The sequence below is a fragment of the Canis lupus genome, chromosome 7 (genome assembly GCF_003254725.2).
Source record: "Canis lupus dingo isolate Sandy chromosome 7, ASM325472v2, whole genome shotgun sequence".
Taxonomy (NCBI): Eukaryota; Metazoa; Chordata; class Mammalia; order Carnivora; family Canidae; genus Canis; species Canis lupus.
The window spans coordinates 77647231-77674529 of NC_064249.1; the positions used below are offsets into that span (position 1 = coordinate 77647231).

Genomic DNA, 27299 nt, shown 5'->3' on the forward strand with positions numbered 1-27299 from the left:
TAAATAGTCGGGCTGGCGATGTTGTTTTGGGTCTGGGATGGATTCAGTATTTATTTGTGCGGCGGCTCCGTTTGGAATTCACCATCAGTGCAACAACCAGTGCCGAATGATAGCATCGCATGGCAGCTGGGGCGCGGAGCCGTGGGAAACTTTTTTTTTTTTTTAAGATTTTATTTATTTAATCATATGAGAGAGAGAGAGAGAGAGAGGCAGAGACACAGGCAGAGGGAGAAGCAGGCTCCATGCACCGGGAGCCCGATGTGGGATTCGATCCCGGGTCTCCAGGATCGTGCCCTGGGCCAAAGGCAGGCGCCAAACCGCTGCGCCACCCAGGGATCCCCTGATATTCGGTCTTATGTTGCAGTCATTGGTGGTGATTGCAAGTTCTCAGCACTTTAAAACTCTGATCTCACCTTCCATCCATTGGTTTTTGTTTTTGTTTTTAAGATTTATTTATTTACCCCTGAGAGACACAGAGACACAGGCAGAGGGAGAAGCAGGCTCCGTGCACCCCGGGGTCACGCCCCGAGCCGAGGGCGGACGCCCCCCTGGCGGCCCTGAGTCACGGGGAAATTAAGCCTTGATTTCTAACTGGAGAAAATACTCAAAAGGTCAACTTTAGTCATACGTGCTGCGTCCCAGCTAACTCCCGCGGGCGCTGCTGCTCGGTGGGGCCGCCGGCGCTCCGCGGGCCGGTTCTGGGCGCACAGAGGCGCCAGCGGGGTCGTCCTCTCCCGGGGCGGGGTGCAGGGCCGCGCGCCCCGGCACTCGCTCCGCGCTCTTCTCTCCGCAGGGGCGCGAGGCCTTGGAGTGGGTCATCGGCCGGCTCAACGCGGAGCTGGAGGGCCTGGCGACCCCCGCCCGCGCCGGAGCGTGAGCACCGCGGCGCCCAGACCCGGAGACCACCAGCGACTCGCAGGCGCAGCGGCAGGTGGCGGGCGTGCGCCCCGCGGCCCCATCCCTCCCCCACCCCCCCCCTCCCCATCCTCCCCCGCCCCACCCCCCTCCCGCACCCCGGGATGGCGCCCCTCCCGCACGGGCTCTGTGGGAGCGAGCCCTCGAGATCAGCGCATCCCTAGTAGGGGGCCGTTTAGGAAGGGGACTCTGGGAAAGGCAGGGGATCGGCCACATGCTGGCCTACAGCTTACCTTCACCTTTTCTTTACTTTTTTTTTTTTTTTTGATGGAATGTTTTGTTAAACAAGAAGTTGAATCTCCGCTGTCCCTTCCCCAGAAGCCAGAATAGCAGAGTGTAAAAGGGAATGGCTGTGTCCCCAACCTTCAACTAGTAGTTCTCGTGGGTTTGCTGCGGTCACCGACCAAGGGTGTTGGGGTCTGGCCGGCTCCCCCCACCCCCTTCCCCCGGGCCTGGCACCTGTGGGCCTGTGCTCCGACCTGCCCGCCCTCTCTGGACCTCGGTGACACCCCGCAAATATTACAGCCGCCCTGCATGCACACTTAATTTACTGACCAGATTTTATCTTCCACTGGAGTATCAGGAGAAACTATTTTGATCATGTCATATTACTTGCCTAAGGCTTTCATTTCCCAAAGTATTGAAATAAATCCAGAATCCTGCTGCCTTTCCTTAGTTTCCAGTGTTACATCCCTGTTACCGTGGCCCTTGAGTTTGGTAGGAATAAAGGTTGAATACACTAGCTACTGGTGTCAACTCTGTCAAAGCAGAAGTTACTGGGATGCTCTTTCCTCTGGGAAGTTGGGCCTTCTAGAGCTGTGGGAGCATGCTAGGCCATGCTTTGGTCTTTGTATTGGTTCCCACCTTCTGGTTAAGTAGCTCCTTCCAGAAGGTTCCTCTAGAAGCAGAGCCAGGTACTCTCTGGGAACAAGTTTTCCCTTTTTGTAGGAAAAGTGGTTGTACTAAATACTCTTTGCAGACTGTTCCACCCGTTTGGCATTAGAACCAACTATTCAGGCTGTATCTGATTTGAGCCTGTGGTTTTTTGGCTTTCCCAGATTCAGGACCGCTTGCCTCCAGTGTTTCTGTCGTCACCTCAAGGAAGGGGACGGTGCGCTTTGATACAGGGGTTGATTGCTGTGTGTCTCTGTTGGGAACTTCATCTTTCCCCCAGCAGATCCCGGCCTGGCGGAGCCTCAGTGAATGCCTGCTGTATTCAGAGCAGGTGTGCTCTGGGGCTGTCACACTTCAGGGTCCAGAGAAGCAGGAGAGTTACTTATTTGGGTGACTTGGGGGGCAGAGGAGCGTTGTCTCTGTGCTCCAGCCATCGGATTATAGGTGTGCAGGGGTAATGGTGTGCACAGCCTGTGAACTTGGAGCTTGAGGATCCCCCTTGCAAACTGCAGACTGATTTTCCCCTCAAAGGTGGGAAGGCGGGAGCTGATGGAAAGCGCCCCAGCAGCCTGGTGGCTCCCTGGCCCCCTGTGCCCTGCCATCAGCTGCTGGCACTGGGCCCGCCATGGGCCTTGGGCCGCAGAGTCTCGGGGTGGGGGGCCGGGCACCACTGTGCGGGGCTGGAATTGGGAGTACTGGGCTTCATTGATGGAACATACTTGGAATATCTGCTCAAGCATGTATTTTAACTTTTGTTTAAAAATTTTAAAAGATTTTTGACAGAAGACTGTGTGAGCGCAGCGCACAGTAGGTAGTGAGGCCGAGGGCAAAGCAGGCTCCCCGCTGAGCAGGGGGCCGCAGCGAGGCTCAGTCCCAAACCCAGGATCGTGACCCGAGCCGAAGGCCGGTGCTTTACCGACAGAGCCCGCCCCGCCCCGCCCCAGCCCCCCCCCCCCCCTCCCGACCCCTATTCTAACTTTTATAATCACTGCTGAGAGTCAGCCCTGGTTGATGAAAGAGGCAAGCCTGAGACCCGAGGAGACTGCCGGCCGCTCAGCACGCTCCTGCCCGTCTTCAGCGGCCAGAGCGCAGCTTGGGGCGGGGGGGGCTAGAGCCTAGGAGCTGCGGCTGGTTCTGCACTTGTAAAGGGTTGTAAATCCCCGCGCCCCCCCAGAAGCGTAGGCGGGGAGACCCCAGGAGGCTTATTGTTTACGCCCGGCCCTTGAAGCCGACCCCTTTCTTGGGGAGTCCGTGACCTCTCTCAGTCAATATGAATAAAACTAAATTTGTTCCCTTTCACCAAACCGTCTTCTGTCCCCCCATTTCTAAGTAGCCCTACTTCCATTTCCCAAATTCAAAACCTGAGTTACATGAGACTTCCTCCTGCTGCTTTCTCTCTGTAGCCGGTTGGAAGCCACACGTTCCCGCGAAAGGCCCCGGGTCAGTCGGCTGCCCTCCCATTTCCACGCCGCGTCGGCCTCGGCGCCCCGCGCCCTCGACCTCGCAGGCCGGTGGTTAGAGGCACTGACTCGCGCCTGGCTCGTCGAGCCTCCCCTGCGCCGCGGCGACCCGCTCCGGGCCCCCTTCCCGTCCCGCCCCCGACCCGGTCCCAGTCCCCGCCTCCGTCCCGCTCCGGTCCCCGTCCCCATCCCCGCTCTGGCCCCCGTCCCCGCCCCCGTCCCCGCTCCGGCCCCCGTCCTCGTCCCCGTCCCCGTCCCCGCCCCCGCTCCGGCCCCCGTCCTCGTCCCCATCCCCGTCCCCGCCCCTGTTCCCGCTCCAGTCCCCGTCCCCGCTCCGGCCTCCGTCCCAGCCCCCGTCCCCGTCCCCGCTCCCGTCCCCGCTGCGGTCCCGGTCCGGGTCCCGGTCCCGCCCCAGGAGCAGCCGCCGCGGGGCGGGCGTGGGGAGGCTCGGTCCTGGGAGCGGGGAAGCCTTGAGCGGACGCGGACGCAGCTGACACCCTGCGGGGGTGGTAGGCAGAGCGCTCCCGCTCAGGCTCCTCGTTTTCTGAACCACGGCAACTCGTGACATGGTGTTTGCTGTTTCAAGCCAGTGGCTTGGGGTAATGTTACGTAACGATAGGTAGCTAGTACTTCATATTAAAAAAAAATTATTCATGAGAGACAGAGAGGGAGAGAGGGAGGCAGGGATACGGCCTCGATCCCAGGACCTGGGGATCATGATCATGACCCGAGTCAAAGGCAGATGCTCGGGTAGCCCCGGTGGCGCAGCGGTTTGGCGCCGTCTGCAGCCTGGGGTTTGATCCTGGGGACCGTGGATCGAGTCCCACGTCAGGCTCCCTGTGTGGAGCCTGCTTCTCCCTCTGCCTGTGCCTCTGCCCCTCTCTCTCTGTGTCTCTATGAATGGATAAATAAAGTCTTAAAAAAAAAAAAAGCAGACGCTTAACTAAGCCACCCAGGTGCCTACTAATAATTTGCTTTATATTGTTTGTACAATCATTTCTAAGTGGCCCCCTTTTCATCCTGTTCCACTTCTTGTCCGATTATTCAAGAATAATCTCATTATAACTACCCTGAATAAGAGTTTTTTTTTTTTTTTTTTTTTACTCCTTTTTGGAGAAAATCGAAACCAGACCTCAGCGATGGCCCAGATGACTTGGACTCAGGTGGGCATCAGATTGCACTGTAGGAAATACTCTCCCTCCTCCCTCCTCTGAAGCCATGGGAAAATAGACTTCTGTGAGGTGTCCTTGACTGATGCCATTCCTAGACATTTATGCTCCTTTGGGCTTTTTTTTTTTTTTTTTTTATCTGTTCACATAGCTGGCCAGTTTACAGTTCCTCAGGAGCCAAGATCAGATGTTCTGCTTTGCACACACATTTGTGGGCATTTGTAAGTGCTTTGGTGATGTGAGAACTGGATTCAGTCATCGCACCTAACACGAAACACAGCTGGAAACGTCTCAGGGCTGCGCAGCACAGCTTTGGAATTGGGGACACCTCAGGCTGGACGCTGGGCAAATGACAACCTCGTTATTCCTGTTTCTGGTCTCTAAGAGAGGATATTAATAGTGCCTACTTCAGAGTTGAGCATAAAGGGAGATAATGTGGCCGAGGGTGCTTAGCACGGTATCTGATATATAGGGTATGTGCTCAATAACTGGTAACTACTGAAAATCAAAAAATATTTTTAAAAATTATGTATTAATAGTACACAGCACAGATTATCATAATGCTTATCTCCATAGCTTTCCTTATTTTCTTTTATTGACCAAATTGTTTTGCTATGACAAAGTTGAAATACAGTTGACCCTTGAACAATGCAGGTGTTAGGGGAACTGATGTCTCCTCAGTCAAAAAACCCCATATAACTTCTGACTCCCCAAAACTTTACTAATAGCTTACTATTGATCAGAAGCCTTACCAAGCACATAGTCAATTAACACATATTTTGTATATGTAACCTATACTGTATTCTCACAATATAATAAGCTAAAGAAAATACTCAGAAAACGAGAAATATGCTGATGGTACTTTACTGTATTTACTAAGAAAAAAAACTAATCTGCATTGAGGACCCGCATAGCTCAAACCCATATTGTTCAAGGGGCAACTGTAGTTTACGATGTTTAAAGTATCAGTCCAGTGGCACATAAAGTTTAATTAAAATGTTATGATTACCAGTAAGAGTGAACTCCCATAATGTCCAAGAGGCAAGTGGTAAAAAGTTGCGTACAGACTCGGTACTGACAAATACGCCTTCTGCATAGATGTCGTAGCTTCAGTTCTAGGTCTCCAAGATCTCTACACATCTGCACATCAGTATGTTAATGGGAAAAAGCTGGTCGGGGAGGCAGGCCTGTGCCCGCAACTCCACCCAGGAGCTCTGGGAGCAGGTCACCCAGAGAGAACGGTGCGGTGCGTGCCATTTATCAGGGTCAGGGAGGAGGCCCAGACGGCCCGCAGAGCTTCTGCAGCTCCAAGTCAACCACGTCAACGGCGTGAGCTACCGACGCAAGCTTCTCTATTCTAGTTAGCACCTCAGGACTGCGGTGGCTTACTGACCTCGAGGAACAGGGGCTGCACGTGGCTGTTATCTGTTAGAGAGCACAGATGAAAATCACAAATGTTTTGGAGACATCTTGCTGGTTCCATCTTTGTATTTCTCACTTCTCATTTCCATATTTACCCGCTCATTCCATCATTAATTCCCTCCACAGACATTTATTGAGCACCTGTTACATGCTAGAGACGGGATATGGCAGTGAGGAAATCTTGTCTTCCTGGAACAATTCAGTAGCGTGTTAGGTGCTTGCTGAGTGCAATGGAATGAGAAATGGAGAAGGGAGGAGGGAGAAGGGAGGAAGGAGAATTAGGAGGCTACTTAAGGCAGCCGCTTGGGAAAGCAGGCACGTTCTGCAGAGCCACATGAGACAGAACCAGGGGGTAAACAATGGGAGTAAATTACATGAGGGCAGGACTTCCCAAGCATCAGAACTGTTCAAAGATAGAACTTTGCATAAATAAGTGTCTCCCTGGTCCTTGGACACATATCAAAAGAGTCCAGAGCTTGCCAGCGGCTGGAGTGAGGACTGAATGCCTTCTCGGATCACTTTGAGCTCTGAGAGTCACTAGCAGAGATATTTGGTGGAGAAGAGAGCCCGGCAGTGATGGGGTTTACAGCACTGAGGGGGCCAAAGAGACCAGCTTCTTGGCTGTGGGATCCCATTATTACACTGGGAGGTGGATATACTGGGGGCTCCCTATAGCCGCTAACTGGTTCTTTGACCAAACTGGACAAGAGTTGCCTGTTTGCTTCCTTTTAATGCAATGAAGATAGTCTGTCACATGTAGTCGCCCCTACGGCTACCTGCTTCTCTTTACATGTCGGACAGGAATACACATCACAGGGTGGGAGCAGACTTGCCAGGTCTGAGACGGTCTCCCCACTGCATAGATGGGGAGATGAACCATCAGTAACCGGATGTTCAAGTAAAACGCTGGGGGTTTTGTGTCTGTTTTTAATATAGATCAACTCATCTCTCTGAAAATTTTTAATGTTGGGAGATCTACTCAGGTGTCATTTGTTTTTAAACGAGGTATAGCTGACACACAAGGACTTAGATTCTTTACAATTAGTAAAGCTGAATTTTTGTCTTTGGCTCCCCAAGTTTCAAATAAATGCAGCATATTTTGCACTTTTTTTTTTTAAGATTTTATTTATTTGTGACAGACACACAGAGAGAGGCAGGGACACAGGCAGAGGGAGACGCAGGCTCCACGCAGGGAGCCCGACATGGGACTCGATCCCTGTCTCCAGGATCATACCCTGGGCCAAAGGGGGCGCTAAACCTCTGAGCCACCGGGGTTGCCCTATTTTGCACTTTTTCTTGTGTTTCTGTAGTACACATAATCAGGTTTGTCACCAAAAGAAATATTGCCGGGGATCCCTGGGTGGCTCAGCAGTTTAGCGACTGCCTTCGGCTCAGGATGTGATCCTGGAGTCCTGAGATCGAGTCCCACATCGGGCTCCCAGGATGGAGCCTGCTTCTCCCTCTCTCTGTGTCTCTCATGAATAAGTAAATAAAATCTTAAAAAAACAAAAACAAATATTGCCTGAATATCAGTCACCTCACACTTCATTTTAATGAAAAGGTTGGCTTGGATACACAAAGATTTTCCTCAATTTCTTGTTAGGCCTGGCTCAGGCTCTCCGGTACCTACTGGTCGGTACCTGTGTAGTACGGGCTGTTTGCTCCAGTGTGTTGAATGCCTCTTCCTGGTTAAAACAGACTTAGAGATCACCTCATCTGCTAACACCGTTGCTTTAAAATGGATGAAACTGAAATCCAGAAAGGTTAAGGGACCTTCCCAATGTCGAACAGCTGTTCTGTTGTCTGGAGCATAGGTCAGTTAGAGCCATTTCCAATACTGGAAACCAGGTGCTGCAGAAAGGTCAGCTTCCCTGATTACAGACTCCTTTCAGTCATCAGAATGAAAGCTCCCATCCTGGAAAACCCTTCTCGCTAGGGCTGGAGTGGAGGAAGGCCCAGTTCTTGTGCAGCTGTGTCTACCACGGGCTACGCGGGGGAAGATTTCAGGCGGTCACAGGAGTCGCTTGGGGGCGGGAGCGCCGAGCCAGTTACACTCACGGTGCCAGTCCAAGTCTACATTCTCTGAATCCGACTTCTGAAATGGCCTTGAGAGTGTGCTGGGAGGACTCCTGGCTTTTTACCTCAAGTCACGTTCCCTTCCTTGGTGGGCAAGCTGGAATCTTCTTAGGCTTCTGTTCACTTTGGGATGTCCGAGATCAAAATTTCTTCCCTTTAGAAATGGCAGGGATTCTGGTTCTGGTTTACACCTCGGGCTCCGTTCAGCAGTAGCTGCATCGTGCAGACTGACCTGTGCAGAGCCTGGCTTGTTCCTTCTCCCCCCACGTGCCTCCCTATGGCTTTCAAATCATGACTACTTAGGAACCGGACATTCAGGGTAGCTCTGCAGAAACCCTTTCATCTCTGGCATTTCCACTCCTTAACACCGCTGCTCCTGCAAGGAGTTGGGATGTGATGTCCCCTGCCGTGTTGCTCTAGGGAAAAGGGGCTGACAATTCTTCAGTCACGAGGGAACACCAAAGCAAAGAACGTATAGAAGGGCAACCCTTTAAAAGTGAGCAAGTTTGCCAAATGCAGGCCCTCCTTGCCAGCCACATCCAAGACAAGGGAGGTCCCTCCTTTTATCAAGCCACAGATGATGAGACTCATGAGTGTAGCTTGCGAGAGCATTCCCAGCGCAGGACCCAAGGCTCAGACCCTCTGGGCAGCAGAAGAGGTCTGAGCACTGAGTTGTATGTTTAAACATAAACATCCAGACAATTCTTCACTTCCAAAGCTGCAGGACAGAAAGGAACTTCTGATGCCCCACTTTTTAAAAGCCATGTCTTGCCAGTTCTGAAGCTCTCTTCCTTCCACTGCTTCAATGATTCTGAAATGGCTCGGGTTTTGCTGCCAGCATAATTGACTTTGCATAGTAGGACCTATTCTAAATACACAAATGACACATCACGTACATTTTAATGGAATGCACCAGAATAATGGTGCAAATTCAGTCTGCCAGGTAACTGCACCTGAACATTTAATTAGCCTGGGCAGAGTTTTATATTATGTAAGTTCTGAGCTCCTCAACTTTTTGGTTGGGTAAGGTTTCCAGACATGGACCTTTGGCTGACATGGGAGAAGGAGCATACTCTGTATGAACATTAGAATGAATTGGTGTGTACCTACACATTCTGCAAAGGGACAAGAACTGAAGTCTTTAAACACATCATATGTATAATCAAGCTCTTTTCTAAAAATAGATCTCTTTATGAAATGCTAGACTATGATGATTTACTACGTTCCTTCACTGAACCTGGGAAGGAGAAAGACATATAGTTAGAAGGGTTACCCAAAGCTTTTCTCTTTGTGGTATCCAAATTTTCTGTCTCTGGAGTCCAGGAGACACAAGGCAAGGACTCTTGACTTGGACTGAGCAAGTCACACTGGACACTGGAGTGTGAGCTGGACACACATCTGGTTATATATACCTCACAGAGAAGCTTCGGTGGAAGGAGATCCTCAAATATGCCTGACAAATAAGGGCACAGCTTGTGGAAATAAGATTCAAATTCAGTATCAGGTAATATCTATGGTATGTAAAGACCTTAAATGATGCTCTTTAGTTAACAGAAACATAAGAGCTTCCCTAAGCTCACTCTGGGTTGAATCTTTCTAGTTTTCTCCTCAAGCAATTTACATGCTACAATAGGAAATTTCCTAAGCATGGGGCATTTTAAGAATAGAGTAGAATGAGGAATTCTATTTAGAAAAAACACATAAAAGCTCTTGTCTCCATGCATGTGCCTTCTTATACAATGAAACATTATGTACTATTTACAGAATTTTAATTTCCTACACTGCTGAGGATAAAAAAAGAAGTCACAGCTTCTGGGTAACACAGAGTTATGGCTGTGGCTCCATTTCAAAGTGTTTTTTTATTATAAATGAAAAGTTTTCCTTTACTTTAAAAAGTTATTTCTTAAGAAGATTTTATTTATTTGGCAGAGTGCAGGCATGAGCGCACAAGCAGGGGTAGAAGCAGATTGGAGAGGGAGAAGCAGGCTCTCTCCTAAGCAGGGAGCCCGATGAGGGGCTTGATCCCAGAACCCTGGGATCATGACCTGAGCCAAAGGCAGACATGTAACAGACTGAACCACCTAGGGGCCCCTTTGCCTTTTTCTTAAAAAAAAAAAAAAAAAAAAAAAAATTATTTTAACGAGTGCGCAGGAGTGAGGGGAGGGACTAATGGAGAAGGAGGAAGAGAATCTCAAGCAGACTCCCCACTGAGCACAGAGCCCAATGAGGGGCTTGATCCTATGACCCTGAGATCATGACCTGAGCCAAAACCAAGAGTCGGACACTTAACTCACTGAGCCACCTAGCTGCCCCTTTTCAAAATGTTTCTAGTGTGGTCCTTGTCAGACTGTGTTTCTCAACCCAATCTTAACTTACTGATGACACAAGCATCTTGCCTTCCTAACCTAGGTGGTTTCTTACAACTAGTTACCAAAAGACATCACCATTTTACAACAGGAACTCAACACAGAAGTTACGATGGAAAGCCATTTTATTTTTCCCTAAATTTTAAAAGACTTGAATGGAAAACGTTTAGTACTGTCATGTCACCCTGAATGCCAGCAATACCCTGACTTTCATACACACAGGAAGCCAGGTCCAGTCAGTGTACACATTTCTCCATGGCCCTTCGAACAGTTTTGCATAAACAAAATTTTCTGCCGTTTTGCTTTAGCAAATAGCAACATAATTTAAAACTTTCATGTCTCCTATTTGACTCCTAAAATCCAATCCTGTATTTATTAATACAGTTAGAAAAATAAAAGCCTTAAAAATTCATGGTATGAGTGTCCAGTGCTAATCATATCATGTCTTCAAATGAAAGATCATTTTTAAAGCTTCTACATGACAAACTCCTGTTTTGAGAGGTTTAAGACTTGAAATCTAGTAAGACTGTTATGTCAATGTACATAGCAATTATTTCCATTTCACTTGTCCCTGAAGAGTTAATTCCCATTGTCTGCTGAATGAATGCCTTTCAAATATTAATAAATATATTACAGTATTTACAATTATTCTTATCTACTCTGACACTGGTAGAAAGTTAAGCCGTGGGGAAGGAATGATCTCCCAGCAGGGTGGGCTTGTGAGGTCTGGGACAAACGGAACAGGTGCTAGAGGATGTGCCAAAGGCTGCTCGGGTGTACACACAAGCTCTCAGACACATCTCCTTCCGATCAGCTAGCCAACGATTTGGTGATGTTGGATCAGGTGCAAATGCCAGAAACCAAGAAAAAAGGAATACTGTGAAGGTATGTTCTTTTAGTAGTTAAGACGAGAAAGAGGACTAAGGTAACACTAGGTTAACAGGGGTCAAACCATTCTGCACTAGCTGTTAGTGAATTTCTCTCTGGGAATTACTTAATTTAATTGAGGTACTGGGTTCATGTCATGGATATGGGAGAAACTGTCAAGAAATTGTTTTGGCAATAAAAAGTGATGCTAATTCAATTTCTACACTTTTAACTGTGTTATGTGTCGTCTTCTCATACTGCGAACTGTCTCATGTAGATGCACCAACCACTTGACAAACCTCATTAATGCCACTGAAGGATTCACATTCTAACACTCTGGGAAGAGTGATCATAATGCCCAAATCAGCCAAGAGCATCATAAACCTGAAGGAGTGAAGCAAAAACTGAGATGGGCTAGGTATCTGCCTTGTAAATGTGAATGAAATTCTCATTTCAGGGGCTTAGTTTCCTATGTCTTAGTAACAGCAGTAAACTCATCATTATTTTAAAAAGCACATTACTGTGTGTCATGTCTATATACATACACAAATACCATTGTTTCCCAGTAGTCATACAGAGGCCCAAACCTGGGGCCCTCAGAGGGTGTGGCTTCCACCGAACCATCAAGGGTATAGAGTCCAAATAATCCCTTGGAAAATTTTATAAATGAGATTCACCCAATAAAATGTTTAAACCTCTAATACAAGAGTCTTTACAGTAATTTAAACATTTGCAAAATCAGTAAGGTTCTTTGGTGGCCCACTTTTTACATGCAAATACAGAGGAACTGTTAACATGCATTATTTTAGTCAATTGGTAAAGTTTATTTCATAAGTAATTTTAAGCCATTTACTAAAGTGTACATTTCAATCCATTACAAACTACTACCAGAGCAGTTCTGAGGTATTACTGTTAATCTAACATAGAAATGCTACTATACTTTGATGTGGTATGAAATGTGACTGCCATGCCTTTAATGGTGCTGTTGCAGTGCTGACTACAGATGTGTCCTATAGCTTTTAGGAAATTATTGTGCATGTGCATTAACTGATTTTCTAAACATCCATGGCAATTTGATCGGTTGGTCATTTTTTTAATTAAAAAATTTATGTATTTATTTGTAATTTATTTTTTATTTAAATTCAATTTGCCAACAAAGCATACTAAAAATAAAGTACAGCTCCTAGTACGGGACAGACAGGCTGAGAAATTTCAGGTAAACAGTGCTACCTTCCAACCTACCTTCATCAAAAACCCACCTTACACACTCCAGTCATTTACAAGGAAAACTTGTGCAAAAAGCGTCCAAAAAGTCTATTAGCAGGTTAATTTTCTTGTAATTTTAAAAGAACTAGACAATGTTTTTTCCCTTAAAATTCATTTAGAAAAATAAATAAATTTCAGTTTGAGACCTCAGGTACCAAATTGTGGCTTAATTTAGTTGTGATGGCTAAGACTATAAAGTTATGAAAAATGTAGCTGAAGATGGATGAGCTCCAGCTCATTCCCTGTAGTGTGGCAGCTGGCACCCCAATGCTGTCACAATCGTTTTCAAAGTTAACCAAAATACACTCAACTTCTTGACAAACTTTTAGCCTTCCTTTGTCCTGAAACTCCCACAAAACTTTATTCTGAGACCTCTTTTACAAAACTACAAGTAACCATAATACATTCAAGATAGGGAATGAAGACCTGTCACCCACTCAGGAGACACTGATCCATTGCACCAGGGCAAACACAGCAGCTCAGAGGAAATGGTCACCCATTTGGGTGTACAGCTTATCCAGATGTTTTGCACTAGAACGCAGGAATGAAGTCCCTCCTGTAGTCTTTTTGTCTCCGAGCAACAATAATTTAAAATCAGTTTGATAGTATAAGCAAATCCTTCTGGGTTTTGTATCGTGACATGATACACAGCCGGTCCCTGACTCCAGGTGTCTGGTGTGTGGCAGGGCCCTGGTCACTATGTACATTAGATAGGAACACTGTCAGGTGGAAGTGCCAATATGACTTACTGCTTAGAACTGTGCTAACATCGACAGCTTTGTGAGGCTGATTTCTCACATGAGAAGCTTTTTGCCTTAGTCAGGAAATTCTCTGAGGAACAGTAGGGAACTGAACTAAGGAAAAAGTCTCTGGCTTCCAAATCCACACACACACAAAAGCAAGTTTCAAACTATTGTTCTCTCTTGGTGCAAATGAGCAATTGGCTGACCTGTCACGTATCATCAATCGATATGAACACAGCATTCAGTCTGTGGAACAACGTGATGCAGCAAAAACCTGATCTAATGCGAATTCAAGCCTAGTAACTAAGACCACGGCAAGGAGAGCCAGCCCAGCTCAGTGTTCTCCTATACTAGTGCCGACTCTGAACACAAAGCAACTGAAAGGCACAGGCTCAGATTTCATTGATAGTCCTCTCTGAAGGGCAGTATTCCGAGGGGCCTGGTGAGGACATATAGAAAGACTGTGTTTTCCTTTTTAATCGGGCTCTTTTGTTGGCCAACACCAGGCTGCGCCGGCTTGAACTGATGATTTCCGAAATAAACTTTTTGCAGTCTACACACACCTCCATAGTACTCCAGTCCTCCATCAGCTCTTTGGGAAACTGTAGTTCTTCATCTGATTTGTCTACAGATTTAGATTTTGAGGAGAACCTGGAACAAAACAAGATGTTTAGAATATCCAGTAGTGTTACTTATAGTTCTACTGCAATACTAAGAAAATATGTGCAAAAAGTAAATTTGTTGCCAAGACATTATGGAATGAGCGAGTCACCTCATGTTCTTTCTTTTTTTTTTTTTATGATAGTCACAGAGAGAGAGAGAGAGAGAGAGAGAGAGAGAGAGAGGAGAGAGAGGCAGAGACACAGGCAGAGGGAGAAGCAGGCTCCATGCACCGGGAGCCTGACGTGGGATCCGATCCTGGGTCTCCAGGATCGCGCCCTGGGCCAAAGGCAGGCGCCAAACCGCTGCGCCACCCAGGGATCCCCCTCATGTTCTTTCAAGGGAAGAATTTCTAATTGGAAATAAAGCTCAAAATGTTTTTTAAAAAAGAAACCAGGGAACGTATTTTATTAAGAAAGAATAATACTGAAAACTCTTGGTATCACTTTTGGAAAAAGGGATAGAGTATTCATCTGAATACCATACATGATATATAGTGGACTTCAACAACTAAAAGCAATCAAAATGTTGCTAACGTCCTATCAGTAATTCAGAAGGGACTTCAAGTCCTTTTTTTCCAGTGACCCTGGGTCAGGGTTGGTGAACGTGAGTCAACTGTAGGCAGACTATAGTAAGCTGAAGTCAATTGGTCTTAATCTTGAAAAGTTATCTTCAGACCAGCTTCCTTAGCATTTTCGCATTTATCAAATATACCTTCCCCTCTCCAACGCTTCTACTTGGGTGACTAATTCTTTGGATTCAGAGAGCTGGAGTTAACTAGATCAACATAAAAATAAATGTTTTGGGTAATTTTTTGAAATAACTAGGAATCATCTATTCATGTACTCCTTCAATTAAACCAACAAGAACATAAGTTTAGAGTAAGTACAGAAAGGAACACCACCACGCCTTAGCTTGCAGGTGACGATCCCAAGTTGGAGGCCATCATGGAGGAACCAGCAGGGTCTCTGGGCAGAGTGGACAGCCCGGGTGGTGGTGGTGGTCGGGGGGCGGGCGGCAGCAGTCACCTGTTGGGGTCCTGGCTTCCCTGCCTCACTGCCCACAGCTGTGGTGTGCAGGAATCCCACCACCCAACACTCAAGCAGCAGTACCAGTGTCCCTCCTTGACAGGGGGCAGCTGGTGTATAAAACTCCATTTTTTGGCCCCGTGTGTGTGTGTGTATGTGTGTGTGTGTGTGTGTGAGAGAGAGAGGCAAGCTGGCCTGAATCTCTTCTGTTCTTTCTTGAAGATCAATACTAACTTTACTCTGCATTAAATGCAAAGGGACTGATATTCAGGCAATTTTTTTTTTAAATTGCCATAAAGCTTTTGGCATAAAGCTTTATTTCTGTCCTATTTCCAAGAGGAAGATAAGCTAAAGTTATTGCAGACCATTGGAAACCCGGAACTACACAATTTGCTTTCTAAAATTAAAGAAGGAAAGAAAGATTAGACTGTTACATGCAAGTTTTCAACTCCACTGAAAACAAGGTCAATTTTAAAGATGACTTTTAAAGGACCCATAAAAGTAATTATTTCTAAAGTAGAAAAGAAATGACGACATTCAAGTATGCTTCAAGTAACCAGCCATTACCCCTTGACAAGTTACCTCTGGGAAGTTTTGGAGACTTGCATGCAAGTCAAAACTACATTAAAACCAAGCACCCAGCCACACACAGCCACCGGGCCAACCCAAACCACCTGGAGTCAAAACCCCACCTCGTCAGCAGTCCTCAAAAGGAGAAATTTCTTTTACAGAGGATGCTCTGAGGTCCCAGGCCCTTTGCTCACCTGGCAATGCTCCGGAGTGGCCGATGGTGGCCAGTGGTGGGCTTTTCTGCCCTCATACAACTTTCCCCTCTTTGCAAGGCAGAAGGTCCCAATGAAAAGATGGGAAGAGTGGAGTATGGTTTGGAGGGCAGCCGCATCTATTATCCCAAATAAAACCAAGAATGAGCAGTACTGTTAAAGAGGTAGACTCCTTAAAATGAACATCAGTTATAATTTTACCAAGCTTAGCTTACCTTTTTGCAACACTGTGAACACACCGGCCTGTATACAAAATCAGAAGTGTTACTCAGCATGGTACCATAGATGTGACTGGAAAGTCAGAGAAGCCAGTGACTGAGTGGTTGTGAATTTCTATAATAAACTGCAAAAACTCTGGTTTTTCCACCAAATTGATACAACTGTGGATCACCAAGAAGACAACCCGTAAAACTTAACTCTTACAGTATTTCCTGTAAAAGGATCAACTTACATCTATCTGTCTGGGATTTTCTTATTTGTCTATCGAGGGATCATAAGACTAAGACAATCACATCTAATTTTTTTCTGTTTAAACAGAAAATATGGTTATTAGAATGATTTTAGTCATATAAAGGAAATACATGCAGAGAAACATTTTCCAGGTTTAATACCAAATAACTGCTCTGCTCTTTTGAAGAAATCAGTATTATTTAACCCACGAGCATGGCACAATGTGATAGTGGGCTAGGTAATCTCTAATGCTGTTCCTTGTATAGAAAAATTATTAAAGTATAAATGTAATTGGTATTTGACTACTGTCATCAATTACAAAAAAACAAAACAAAACAAAACAAAACAAAAAACAAACAAAAACCTTACCTCTTACAGAACTGACAGGTATAAGACCAGGTGAAGAAGGAAAATCTTCTGGTTCGGCAACAAAAGCAGAGCTAGAAAGACAAATTGAAAGAGAGAAAAAAGCATTGCCAGTAGTTAATTCATAATTTATGTGTCTAAATATGCTTTACATTTATAGATTGGGGAAATTTAGCAGACAAAAGGAAAAAGAGAATTCAGAAACTCTGTTTTCAAGTTTGGCTCTGTGAGAATTATAATTTGGCTATTTATTTACTTATAATTAAACTTTTAAAAGGTAGCAATAGGTCATAGCTCTCAGAGGCTTAGCATCATGGAATCAATCTGAAGAAATTCTGAGACAGTCTCTTTCTCAGATACATATTCTTTACAAGCCTTTAAAATGCACACATGGTTTTATGCAGGCATGCCGTTATTTATTATGGTTGTTTTAAATCTTCCACAGTTTTTGATTTCTCAGGGAGAAACAAAAATACCTTTTTTTTTTTTTTTGTAAGCAAGGCAGAACAGGAACTGTGTATTAGAGAATAAGCTTCTTATCTCTTAAAATCCCCTCTACCATCTGGCTGCCAGGAGACCACTCCCTCAGGAGACCAAGCCTGGCACTGACCATTCTTCTAACCCTACTTATCAATCAACTTGAAATAGCTCTACCTTTCCTTTTTTCAAGGCGGTGTAGACATCTTTATACTGTTGGTACTTTTCCAGTTCTGCCTTCACCAGGACCTGACGAATATGCATCACTTCCTCCACAGTAAGAGCTAGGCATTCCACTGGATAGCAAAATTCCTCCTGAAATTCAAAATTCCACATGAATAAGAAACTCCCACCCCCCCTTTTCTGGCACTGTGCAGTTTCCCTTCAGATCAGACACCTGGTTAGTAGCTTCAGAGAAGAAAGGAGGTTTCCCAATGAACTGTGGAACAGAGCTGGCTCACTCTGGGGACCACATAATTTCTAATTACACTAAGACAACAGATGGCAGAAAACTTCTGGGGACCTATAATGTCAAACATTATGGTTTACTGAAATTTCCAGGAAAGGAAAAGTTCCTCACATTTGGGTACATATTTGGCCTCAAGTTTCTATTCCGTTAAGCAGAGCCATGTATCTATGCATTGAAATCTTGAAGAAAATTTTCTTGTTCTAAACCAAATTGAAGTCTGTTTTCTCCTTATGATTTTACAAAGACATTATTACTTCCTATTGTATTGTATAGTATATGCAAATAAATAGCAAATCTGCGACACTGGTACTATTTAGAAAACTGGTCTGTGGTACCCAGAATAGCCAAAAGAAGGTGGTTAGTAATTTATACTGAGAAGCATTATTTAGTGGTAAGTTACATCAGCATATCATTAAAAAATCCTAATGGTACGAGTGGAACTGGACTATGTAACTACTGGTGCAGTTTACAGCCAAAAGGCAACCTCTACAGACTACCCCACAGTTCTCTAAGATTTCTGTTATTACTTTTAAATGACTGTTGAATGCACAGTCAGCACTGCAAAGACGTGGAGAAAATCTTAAGAATTTCACAATAAATATTTATGCTGGCTGTCTTATGTTAATGTTTTCCCTAAAAACAGCCAAGGAAGATGTTGATGTAACTGATCCCACTGAATAAAGAGCCTCACCCCCATTTGCTTCCCATTCGGCTCTGCGTTTGATTGGTGGATCTAATAGAAAGACAGAATGGTCTTGTGCATTCTCACCCTGCCAGGCTTCACAGGGGCCATTGTGGTGTAGGGACACTGAAACTTAATGTTCTCAGTACAAACACATTATAATTCACTCCCACACACACACAATAGCATTGCTAACAGGCATTCTGGAATCAAACAAGCCAAATGAGAAAGCACATGACTATGAATGCAGTCAGTTTATGGAGTTTTTAACATTCAGTTCTGTCTTTCAATCAGAAAAACAAAAACAAATCTAGGTTGCAAACTTGATAAACATTAGCATTTCAAAAAAAATAGTTTGAAGAACTGTTTCTTACTAACAATCAATACAAAATTATCTCTGTCCAGGCTGACTTAAAGAAGGTTAAATTTGCTTAAAAAAGTTTTGCAGAAAAATCCTGCAATTGAATTTTTAAGAGGAAGAGCATAGTCTCTTGGAGGGTGCGAAGGTATTCTGTTCAGGAAGATTATATCATTTGCTCTAAGATGTTTAAAATATTTAAAAAAAAATCACCATCACATAATTTTGTCTTTCAATGGGAAAAGCTTTCAAAGATAACTGGATTATATTGGCTTGTCCAGTATCTACTCTGGTTTACTCCACCCTGAGAAAATAGCCTAGTGTCAAGTGGGAACAATGCACTGCCTGTGTGAAGGTTAGGCCACTAAGATTGTGCATGAGATAAGCATTGTTGGCTGCACACATCTGAATGATAGTTTTCTCAGTTTTTGACATATTTCATAAGCAGCTTTCCTACGGTCTTTTTTATTCATTAGTGATGAGTGTGACTATGGTGCATTTTCTGACAGCTAACTATGTGACAAAACTGCTGAGCTGGAACAATCTAATGTATGAATCTAGCAACTAACCAGACACTGACTACCTGAGATTTGTTGCTGTGAAGGTGGGAAGATGTCAAAATAGTGCCAGTTTAATAACTAACTTTACAACTAAGATGCCTGGGCTGGTAAACGTTTGTTTCCGGTAGATGGGAATCCTTTTTATTTGCAGGGATATCCTAGCACACACAATAGACCTGACAGGTTCTACTTCCCTCTTCTCAGTCTTAAGTCACAAATGGACTTAGTCAAGCATACTTTCAACTTGCTGCTTTGAACCATATGCAAATCCAGGACTTCATAGGACATAATAAGAAATTGTATTGGTGTATGTGTGTATTCTTGTTCTTTTTTTTTACTTTCAAGCAAATTACTGTTGAGTAAAATAATTTCCATCGGGTCAAATGCTAATGTTTTAATTCTAGTGCTTTCCCAAGGACAACAAAACTTCAATGCAACATGAAAGAAAATAATAAATAGTTACTAGGATAGTTTTCATTATTTTTTCAATTGACCAAAGTACTAATTCAACATCCCCAAAGCCAAATTAAGCCTTAACTTCAACAGATATTGCTGAGATACTAATGCTCCAAAATGTGAGGAGCACTCAGTGCTTTTAACAGTGAGTGAGAGCTTTATACTGGGGTTGGTCACTCCTCCCGTTCCCTGAACTCTGTCAAAGCCACACATGGACTCTAAAATCCCTTGGCTTCCCTGTGCTTTAATCGGACTCCTAAATTTAGAAAAGGGAAGCTAAATCTGAAAGAGTTTTTAATAAAGATTACAATATGCTATAGAACAGATGAGCCTTTAGAACTTATTTTTTATGTATGTCACTTGGCATCAGTGAGTTTTTGTTCAAAATATTCTGGTTACATTTGCCCTCAGAGGGGTCAGAGTTAGGGAGCAGAGAAATTTCAGAGCATAATGTATACTCTGGTTACTGAGCCACAGAGAGAATGGGAATGTGCATATTTTATATAGTATTCTCAAGGAGCAAAGACTTTATATAAGTAGCAGGTATTTGAAAATTATCCAAAACCAGCATTATATCCTTGAGTTTTTAATAAACCCAAAGTAGATTTAAATTAAAACAGCACCTTTTAAGTTTAATTACTCTTCTCTTTTTTTCAAGTTTAACTTTTAAACTCAAAGTGAACTCTGCCTACATCAAGTTTAGCCTTAGTATACAGAGATCTCTGGGGAGGTTTGAAAATAAAAATGAAAATGCCCATAGATCTTCAGTAACAGCAGTAACAGTGACAAGACTTAAAATGCCATCCCTGCACCTGACCACATACTGGCCAAAGGGCCAGATCTAAAACGGGAGAAAGAATAGAGATCTATCCTCTATTTCATGACAAGTAAAGAAGAGAAAGGAATTTGATATACTTCATCACATTCAGACTCTTTTCCAAACCAAGATGCATAATAAAGAATAATAAAGAAACCAGCTGCTGGTTCATTTGTCAAGGATATGTTTCGTAAATAAAGGACCTAGGAAAGACAGAATGCTATAGGAGGTGGAACAGAGCAGCTGCAAACGCTAGTCTGCAAGGCATGCTACTCTGGGGGCAGGGGAAGCTTTCAATAAATAGGGCATAGTTCAAGAACTTCTTTATTTCACTGGGGTTTGGCAAGTATTGTATTTTCTTTAAAAACTATATTCTGTAAAATAATGAAATGCGTAATTATTTAAAATAACCACATCAATAAAAGAAAAGCTTAAAATTTCTACAGAGAAGTGAGTTGTCATAAAAACCACATAATACCCTGACCAACACAACACAGCTTTATGAAAGGTGCTGGGGAACAGAGACATTCTGAGCACAGGGTGGGCACCTGCTGTGGGGGGGGGGGGAGCACAGCCCCCTGGAGCTCATGGTGGGGTGTGTGAGAAACGGGGAGGGCTATGGTTCTATGGATGGCAGAGTTCCCATGGTTATGTGGGCTGGCAGGAGGCTGCTCTGACAGCCAAGGGAGGGAGTAAGCGCTGTCCTGATGGCGGGAAGACCCTGGGAGGACAGCACCCCATGGCTCTCAGGGAGTGCCTTGCACATGGAGAGGAGATGGCATTCCTCCTGGTATACAACTGGGTCACTCACAGGTCCCTCTAATCTGATGCTGCATTTTGAGTTTGTTGTCCTTTCAAGGTCATTTTCCTTTCAACTGAGATCATGGTGTAATCTATGCATCCTACAAAAGACTGGAATCAACGATCAGAAGCAAAGTGCCCATCTAAGCTGTTAATTGTTCAGAGCACAGGAGATTGCGGTATCACTGTCAAAGAGATAGAGAGTAAAATAATTCCCAGAACCAGCAGAAAGAGGCCAACCTTTGAGGATTTCCACCTGCTGGTAAAAGCTCTCTCACATAGATAATACATAGCCCCTGCTACCCCAAACATGGCTGCTTCAAAAGGATGAGAGCTGAGCAGAGAAGCTGTTTGTATGGTAGAAAAAAGTGGTCGGAAAGGCGTCCTTGGCCAAACACTGGTTATCCTAGGAACCTGAACAATAGATAAGGGAAAAAGAAAATGGCAGGGGGAAAAGAAAAGGAGAAAATAATGCTGAACATGAGTGACCTACAAATAGTGGTTACACAGCATGAAAGAAAAACAAAATGAAACCAAACCACCACTGAGGACATTAATGGTTGATCCCACACGTGTGTGCCCACACCACTGTCTGTTCCCATACATATAAATCCGTAAACATCATGAAACCATACCTAGAGGATCTTGGAGTTCACACAGCAGAGACTTAAGATGTTGCTAACTTGGCTGTCCTGTGAGCAAATGCCCTTGTGCCTGTGAAGGCAGGGGTGAGGGGATGGGACATGCCACCAAGCAGTGCTTGTCCCCCAGCCCCTGGGGAAGGTACTGAAAGACAAGTTGCCTTTCATTTAGATGGGCAATCATCCTTAATCATTGGAACAAATGATGAAAAAAAATTACATTTCAACATTCTAAGGAAAGAGAGGGAGATACAATAAAAATAAAAAAATGAATACCAATGAAGACATTTCTGCCATTTTCAGTGGAGGGATTGTAAATACAAAAGGATTCCTTGTTTTCTTAAAGATAGCTAAAGTTTCAAATTAATTGTCATACCTTTAAAACAATACTTAACAGTCTAGAGGGTACTACCCCAAGATGAGTGTGGCTTTATGAATTTTCCAAGATAAGCTACTAGCAAGAATAGTCACTACTGTAACCTAGATGTTACCTTGTATCAGCTGGTGCCCTGGGCGCTCCCAGGGAACGTGGTTCCACAAGGAACCTGAACATCAAGCAGTGCTTTCCCACTGCCTTTCATAGAGACTCTTCTCTGAGGTTGCAGATTGGTTTTATCTTGCTTTTCTCCACAAAAAATAACTCACAGCCTGACCCAGCACACACTAAGAGTTCCCCGTTGTCAGGATATATACCTCTGGGCCCACGATGTGGGCTGATAGTCTTTCTTCTATTACTTCTATGGTATTTCTGTTCTAGCTGGAACTTTTTCTTAGTAGCTGAAATTCCTTTTACCTGATCTGACAGTTCCTCCACATTGACAGTTTTTAAATTTAACATTAAAAATGGTGTCCTATGATCACAAGGCCAGGTGCAGAGCTGAATGATGATAAGCTGGCTTCTAAGAGAAAAGTTGGGTGAAGAGAAGAATCTCCTAATTACTGGGGACCTGTGGTCTCTTACACACTTTTAGGCTGTGGCAATAACTCTATTTTGCTAAAGCAGTAAGTTTTTCACATTAACAAAAGTCTTTGGATTTTGAACTTTGAACCTGTCTGGTTAGAATTGTTTTTCTACTGGTAAACCACTGGTAAAGCTATATTTACTCAATGTTTCAGTGATTATTTAGCAGTTAGAGAAATTCTGCCAGGAACTGACATAAAATCATTGGTTCTTTAATTGAACTGTTTGGGAACAGAGATTAAATTTCAACACCATAAATCTCTGTTCAGACTTGGTATCTTCACAGTAACCACACTAAATTCCTCTACTTTGAGGGAGGGACATCTATAATTGCTTCATTTGAACCGTTGATGATTCAAGATAGCCTAAAAATATGAACGAAAATATGGAGTAAGCATATTCCAGGGCTTTTTATTCATGAATATCTGAGTAAACATTAGATATTAGTTTGCTGGTAGAATTACTGACTGAAGTCTTCATCTCCCCTTAAAATATCTGTGAAGTCAAGTGGGACTACAAAAGAATCTTTGCAGATGTCCTTTGGTTAGAGGATTTGTTACTTCTTCCTGGCAGGGTCTTACTGTCCTGGGAATCAAAAGCCACTACACCAACCTGGAAATCTTGGGAAAACAGCAAAACCGTCATCTAGTGCAAACAGCAGCTTTGGCTCCAAGATCATGAAATACACTTGAAAACAATGGACAATGGTTTGTAACAGATCAAAATTCTCCCCTCACACTTCTTCTGCCTTGATAAAATAGTGTGCAGTAGTCAGACTCTAACTTTTTGATAAGTTTTAATGATTTCTAAGTGGACTAATTCCCTTTGAAAAAAAGAAAGCATTCCTTTAATAAGAACACATATTTTCAACCACTGACAAATCTTCTGGAAAAAAAAGTACTTTAAAATGAATAAAGAATGGTCAAATGTCATTTTAAGTTACTGTGATAGCTGGTTTTCTTTAGATACTAAAAACAAAATAAAGCTATTTCAAGTTTGGAAGTTTTTTTTCTTCCTAATCATCGTCTCAAGAAAGCTAATGATAACACGTCTCTAACTGATCCTCAAGTCACTATCAAGGCTTCCAGCTACTTACAAGAGATCGGGAGCTCTGCTTGGACGGTGGCAGAAACTGTCTTACATTAGTGGGTGTTTCCTTTTCAATGGAATGTCGTCTCTGGGGTGGCTGTCGTCTCTCTGGCTGGGGTGTTGATGATATGGGCAAGAATTTTGGAGGCTCTACAGAAATGAAATTAACCAAACTGGAATGAACTTTCTTACAAAATAAAAATCTTAAGATTTTTCAATTTCTAACAGAAAACCCCTTGTCATTTGTGACAACACAGCATTCAAAGATGAAATGTTTATTTCATTAGAGGCTTAATATTGGCGGTCCTTATGGGGATACTATGAGGATTGTTACAGAAAAATCTTTGCAAGATAAACTTTCCTACAGAAATGGAGAGGAAAAAAGAAAGAATATTTCATAATATTTATTCAAAGTCATACATAAAAACACAACTATCATCTCAGCTTTGTATATATACACACCCTCATGTTATATTCCACAGAATTTGGCAATTACAGTCTCAGGCATGTAAAATATGTGTGAAAATATGTATTCCGCGTGTCCAAAAAGACTTCCATGTCATACCAAAATTCTCAAGTGTACAGTCCTTTTATTTCTCCCTTTTAAAGATGAAATATAAAATTTTTTCCCTCCTGATGTTTATCAAAACATTATTCCTTAGGTTTAAATCAAGCTCTATTTAAATTTTGAAAAATAAATTCCAGTTTTGATGTTAATATTGTACCACTGCTCTCTTCTGCCTAGTAATATTTTGGGACAGGGTTTAAAAGGAGAATGTTTTAGGGTTTGAATGGTTCTGGATTCACACTGTGAAAACATAAGGAGAACATTAGAAATAAATTGTTGCTCACCAATTTTTTTTTTTTTTTTTGGTACTTCTTCCTACTCTCTCTGCAAAGTAAGCCTGCTGCAATGTTGTGGATGAAGAAAGTGAAAGTCAATACAAAGTTAAAAGTCATCTATTTGGACTGTCTCACCAAGAGAAATCTAGTGAGAATAAAAATAATACAATTTCCACAACCAAGAAAGATACAGAAATCCATTATGTGATTTAATTGGATCTCTATTATATTTAATGGGCCTGGCCAAACACCAATTATAGATAGTAACCAAGGTCAGCTCCTAATATTCTTGATATAATCTGATTAAGTAAATCAAAACACTAAAGAACTTTAATCACTACAAATTCTGTGTGTATAAGAAATCAAGTCAATGTTCTATTAATATCTTAATATGTATTTTTCTCATAGAAAGTTTTTTTCCCATTGTAGTAAAACATACATAAAATATATTTAATGTCTTTATTTTTTTAAAGATTTATTTATTGTAGAGCAAGAAAGTGCACACAAGCAAGGGGAGGGGAAAAGGGAGAGAATCTTCAAGCAGACTCCCCACTGAGCACAGAGTCCAACACAGGGCTCAACCCCATAACTTAAACTACTGAGCCATGTGTAGATGCCCCTAGTGTCTTTATTTTTAACTAGTACAGTTTGGTGGTATTAGATATTTATATCGTTGTACAACCATTACCATCTTCCATTCCATAACTCTTCATATCTTGTAAAACTGAAACTCTGTAACCATTACAGTAATTTCCCATTCTCCCCTACCTATAGCCCCTAGTAACTACCATTCTACTTTCCGTCTCTATGACTTTGACTACTCTAAAAATCCCATGTAAATAGAGTCATAGTTTTTGTTTTTTTTTTTAAGTTTTTGCCTTTTATGTGTAACTGTTGTTTTCCCTTAGCAAAATGTCCTAAAGGTTCGTCAGTGTTGTAGCCTATTGCAAAATTTCCCCGTTTTTAAGGCTAAGTAATATTCCACTGTATGGATATTTTATATTTTGCTTAGTCATTCATCCATTGATGGACACTTGGGGTTGCTTCTACATTTTAGCTATTATGAATACTGCTGCTATGAACATGGATGTGTAGCTCTTGGAAACTCTGATTTCAATTCTTTTTTTTTCTGCTTTCAATTCTTTTCCTTATATAATCCAGAATTAAAATTGCTGGATCACATGTAATTTTATTTTTAAATTTCTGAGGAGTTACACCATACTGTTTTCCACAGCGACCTGTATCATTTTACATTCCAAAAAGTGCACAGGGTTCCAATTTCTCCACGTTCTTGCCAATATTTGTTGTCTTCTAGTTTTTGTTTTGATTGTAGCCACTTTAAGGTGTGGGAGGTGGTATCTCACTGTTATTTTGATTTGCATTTCCCTAATGATTAATGATGCAGAGAACCTTTCCATGTGCTTGTTGGTCATTGGTATATCTTCCTTGGAGAAATGACCATTTGAGTCCTTTGCTCATTTTTTAATTAGGCCGTCTTTTCTGTTGTTGAGTTTCAGGATTTTCTCTACATATTCTGATATTAATCCTTTATTATATATGTAATTTGCAAATATTTTCTCCTCTTCTGTAGGTTGCCTTTTCAGTCTCTTGATAATATCTTTCAATGAATACAAGTTATTATATTCATAAACTCCAATTTGTTCACTTTTAAAAATCAATGCCTTTGGTGTCATATCCAAGAAGTCATTCCCAAATCTAATGTCATGAAACTTTTGTCCTATGTTTTAAGTATTTTATTATTTTAGGTCTTACATTTAGGTCTTTAATCCATTTTGAGTTACTTTTTGTATATGGTGTTAGGTAGGAGTCTAATTTTGTTCTTTTTTTTTTTTTTTTTAATTCTTAAAATTAAAAAAAAAATTCCTTTAAAGATTTTTGCTTATTTGAGGAAGAGAGAGCAAGCAAGAGCAGTGGCGATGGGCAGAGGGAGAAGCGATTCCCTGCTGAGCAGAGGGTTGACTCAGGGTTCCATCTCAGGACCCTGAGATCCTGACCCAAGCTGAATGCAGATAGATGCTTAACTGACTGAGCCACCCAAGTGCCCTTAACTTCACTATTTTGCATGTGGATATCCAGTTTTCCCAGCATCATTTGTTTAAAGACTATTTGCCCATTGAATGGTCTTGGCACACTTGTCAAAAATCTTTTGACCATATAGGTAAGGTTTATTCTGAGCTCTCTATTCTATTCCATTCATTGAGATACATCTGTCTCTATGCTAATACCAGAGTATTTTGATTACTGTAGCTTCTAATAAGTTCTGAAATCAGGAAGCATGAATTCTCCAGTTCTATTCTTTTTCAATATTGTTTTGGCTACTTGGGTCCCCTGAGATTCCATATGAATTTTAGAACGAATTGTCTTCTATTTCTGCAAAAATGTCATTGTTATTTTGATAGGGATTACATTGAATCTGTAGGTCACTTTGGGCAGCGTAAACATTTTAACAATATTAAGTCTTCCAATCCATGAATACAGGATGTATTTCCCTTTATTTATGTCTTAATTTCTTTCAGCAATGTTTTGTGGTTTTTAGTGAGCAAGACTTTCACTTCCTTGGTTAATTCCTAAGTATTTTATTCTTTTTGATACTATTATAAATGGAATTGCTTTTGTAATTTTATTTTCTGATTGTGTATAGAAATGCAACTGATTTTTTT

At 42.7% G+C, this 27299-nt stretch overlaps 2 protein-coding genes across 20 annotated transcripts in view; one reads left to right on the top strand and one right to left on the bottom strand.

Moving 5' to 3' along the window:
* PRELID3A (PRELI domain containing 3A) overlaps positions 1–23925 on the top strand; it is a 50023-nt gene extending 26098 nt beyond the window's left edge. For 4 of the 5 annotated variants that reach the window (XM_025429580.3, XM_025429583.3, XM_025429584.3 and 1 more), the window contains one exon: positions 23260–23925. In XM_025429580.3, the coding sequence (XP_025285365.1) occupies positions 23260–23367 (108 nt within the window). In that variant the 3' untranslated portion in view covers positions 23368–23925. Of the gene's footprint in view, positions 1–793; positions 1658–23259 lie in introns of those variants that run through there. The other variant, XM_025429581.3, reaches the window with a different exon arrangement.
* Positions 10410–27299, bottom strand: part of LOC112648106 (centrosomal protein of 76 kDa) — a 233806-nt gene continuing 216916 nt past the window's right edge. For 6 of the 15 annotated variants that reach the window (XM_049111871.1, XM_049111872.1, XM_049111874.1 and 3 more), the window contains 7 exons: positions 23783–23925; positions 21325–21498; positions 17119–17256; positions 16468–16538; positions 15864–15939; positions 15631–15767; positions 10410–13829 (listed from right to left, as the gene is read on the bottom strand). In XM_049111871.1, coding sequence (XP_048967828.1) covers positions 13571–13829; positions 15631–15767; positions 15864–15939; positions 16468–16538; positions 17119–17256; positions 21325–21498; positions 23783–23925 — 998 coding nt within the window. In that variant the 3' untranslated portion in view covers positions 10410–13570. Of the gene's footprint in view, positions 13830–15630; positions 15768–15863; positions 15940–16467; positions 16539–17118; positions 17257–21324; positions 21499–23782; positions 23926–27299 lie in introns of those variants that run through there. The other 9 variants (XM_049111878.1, XM_049111879.1, XM_025429574.3 and 6 more) reach the window with 4 other exon arrangements.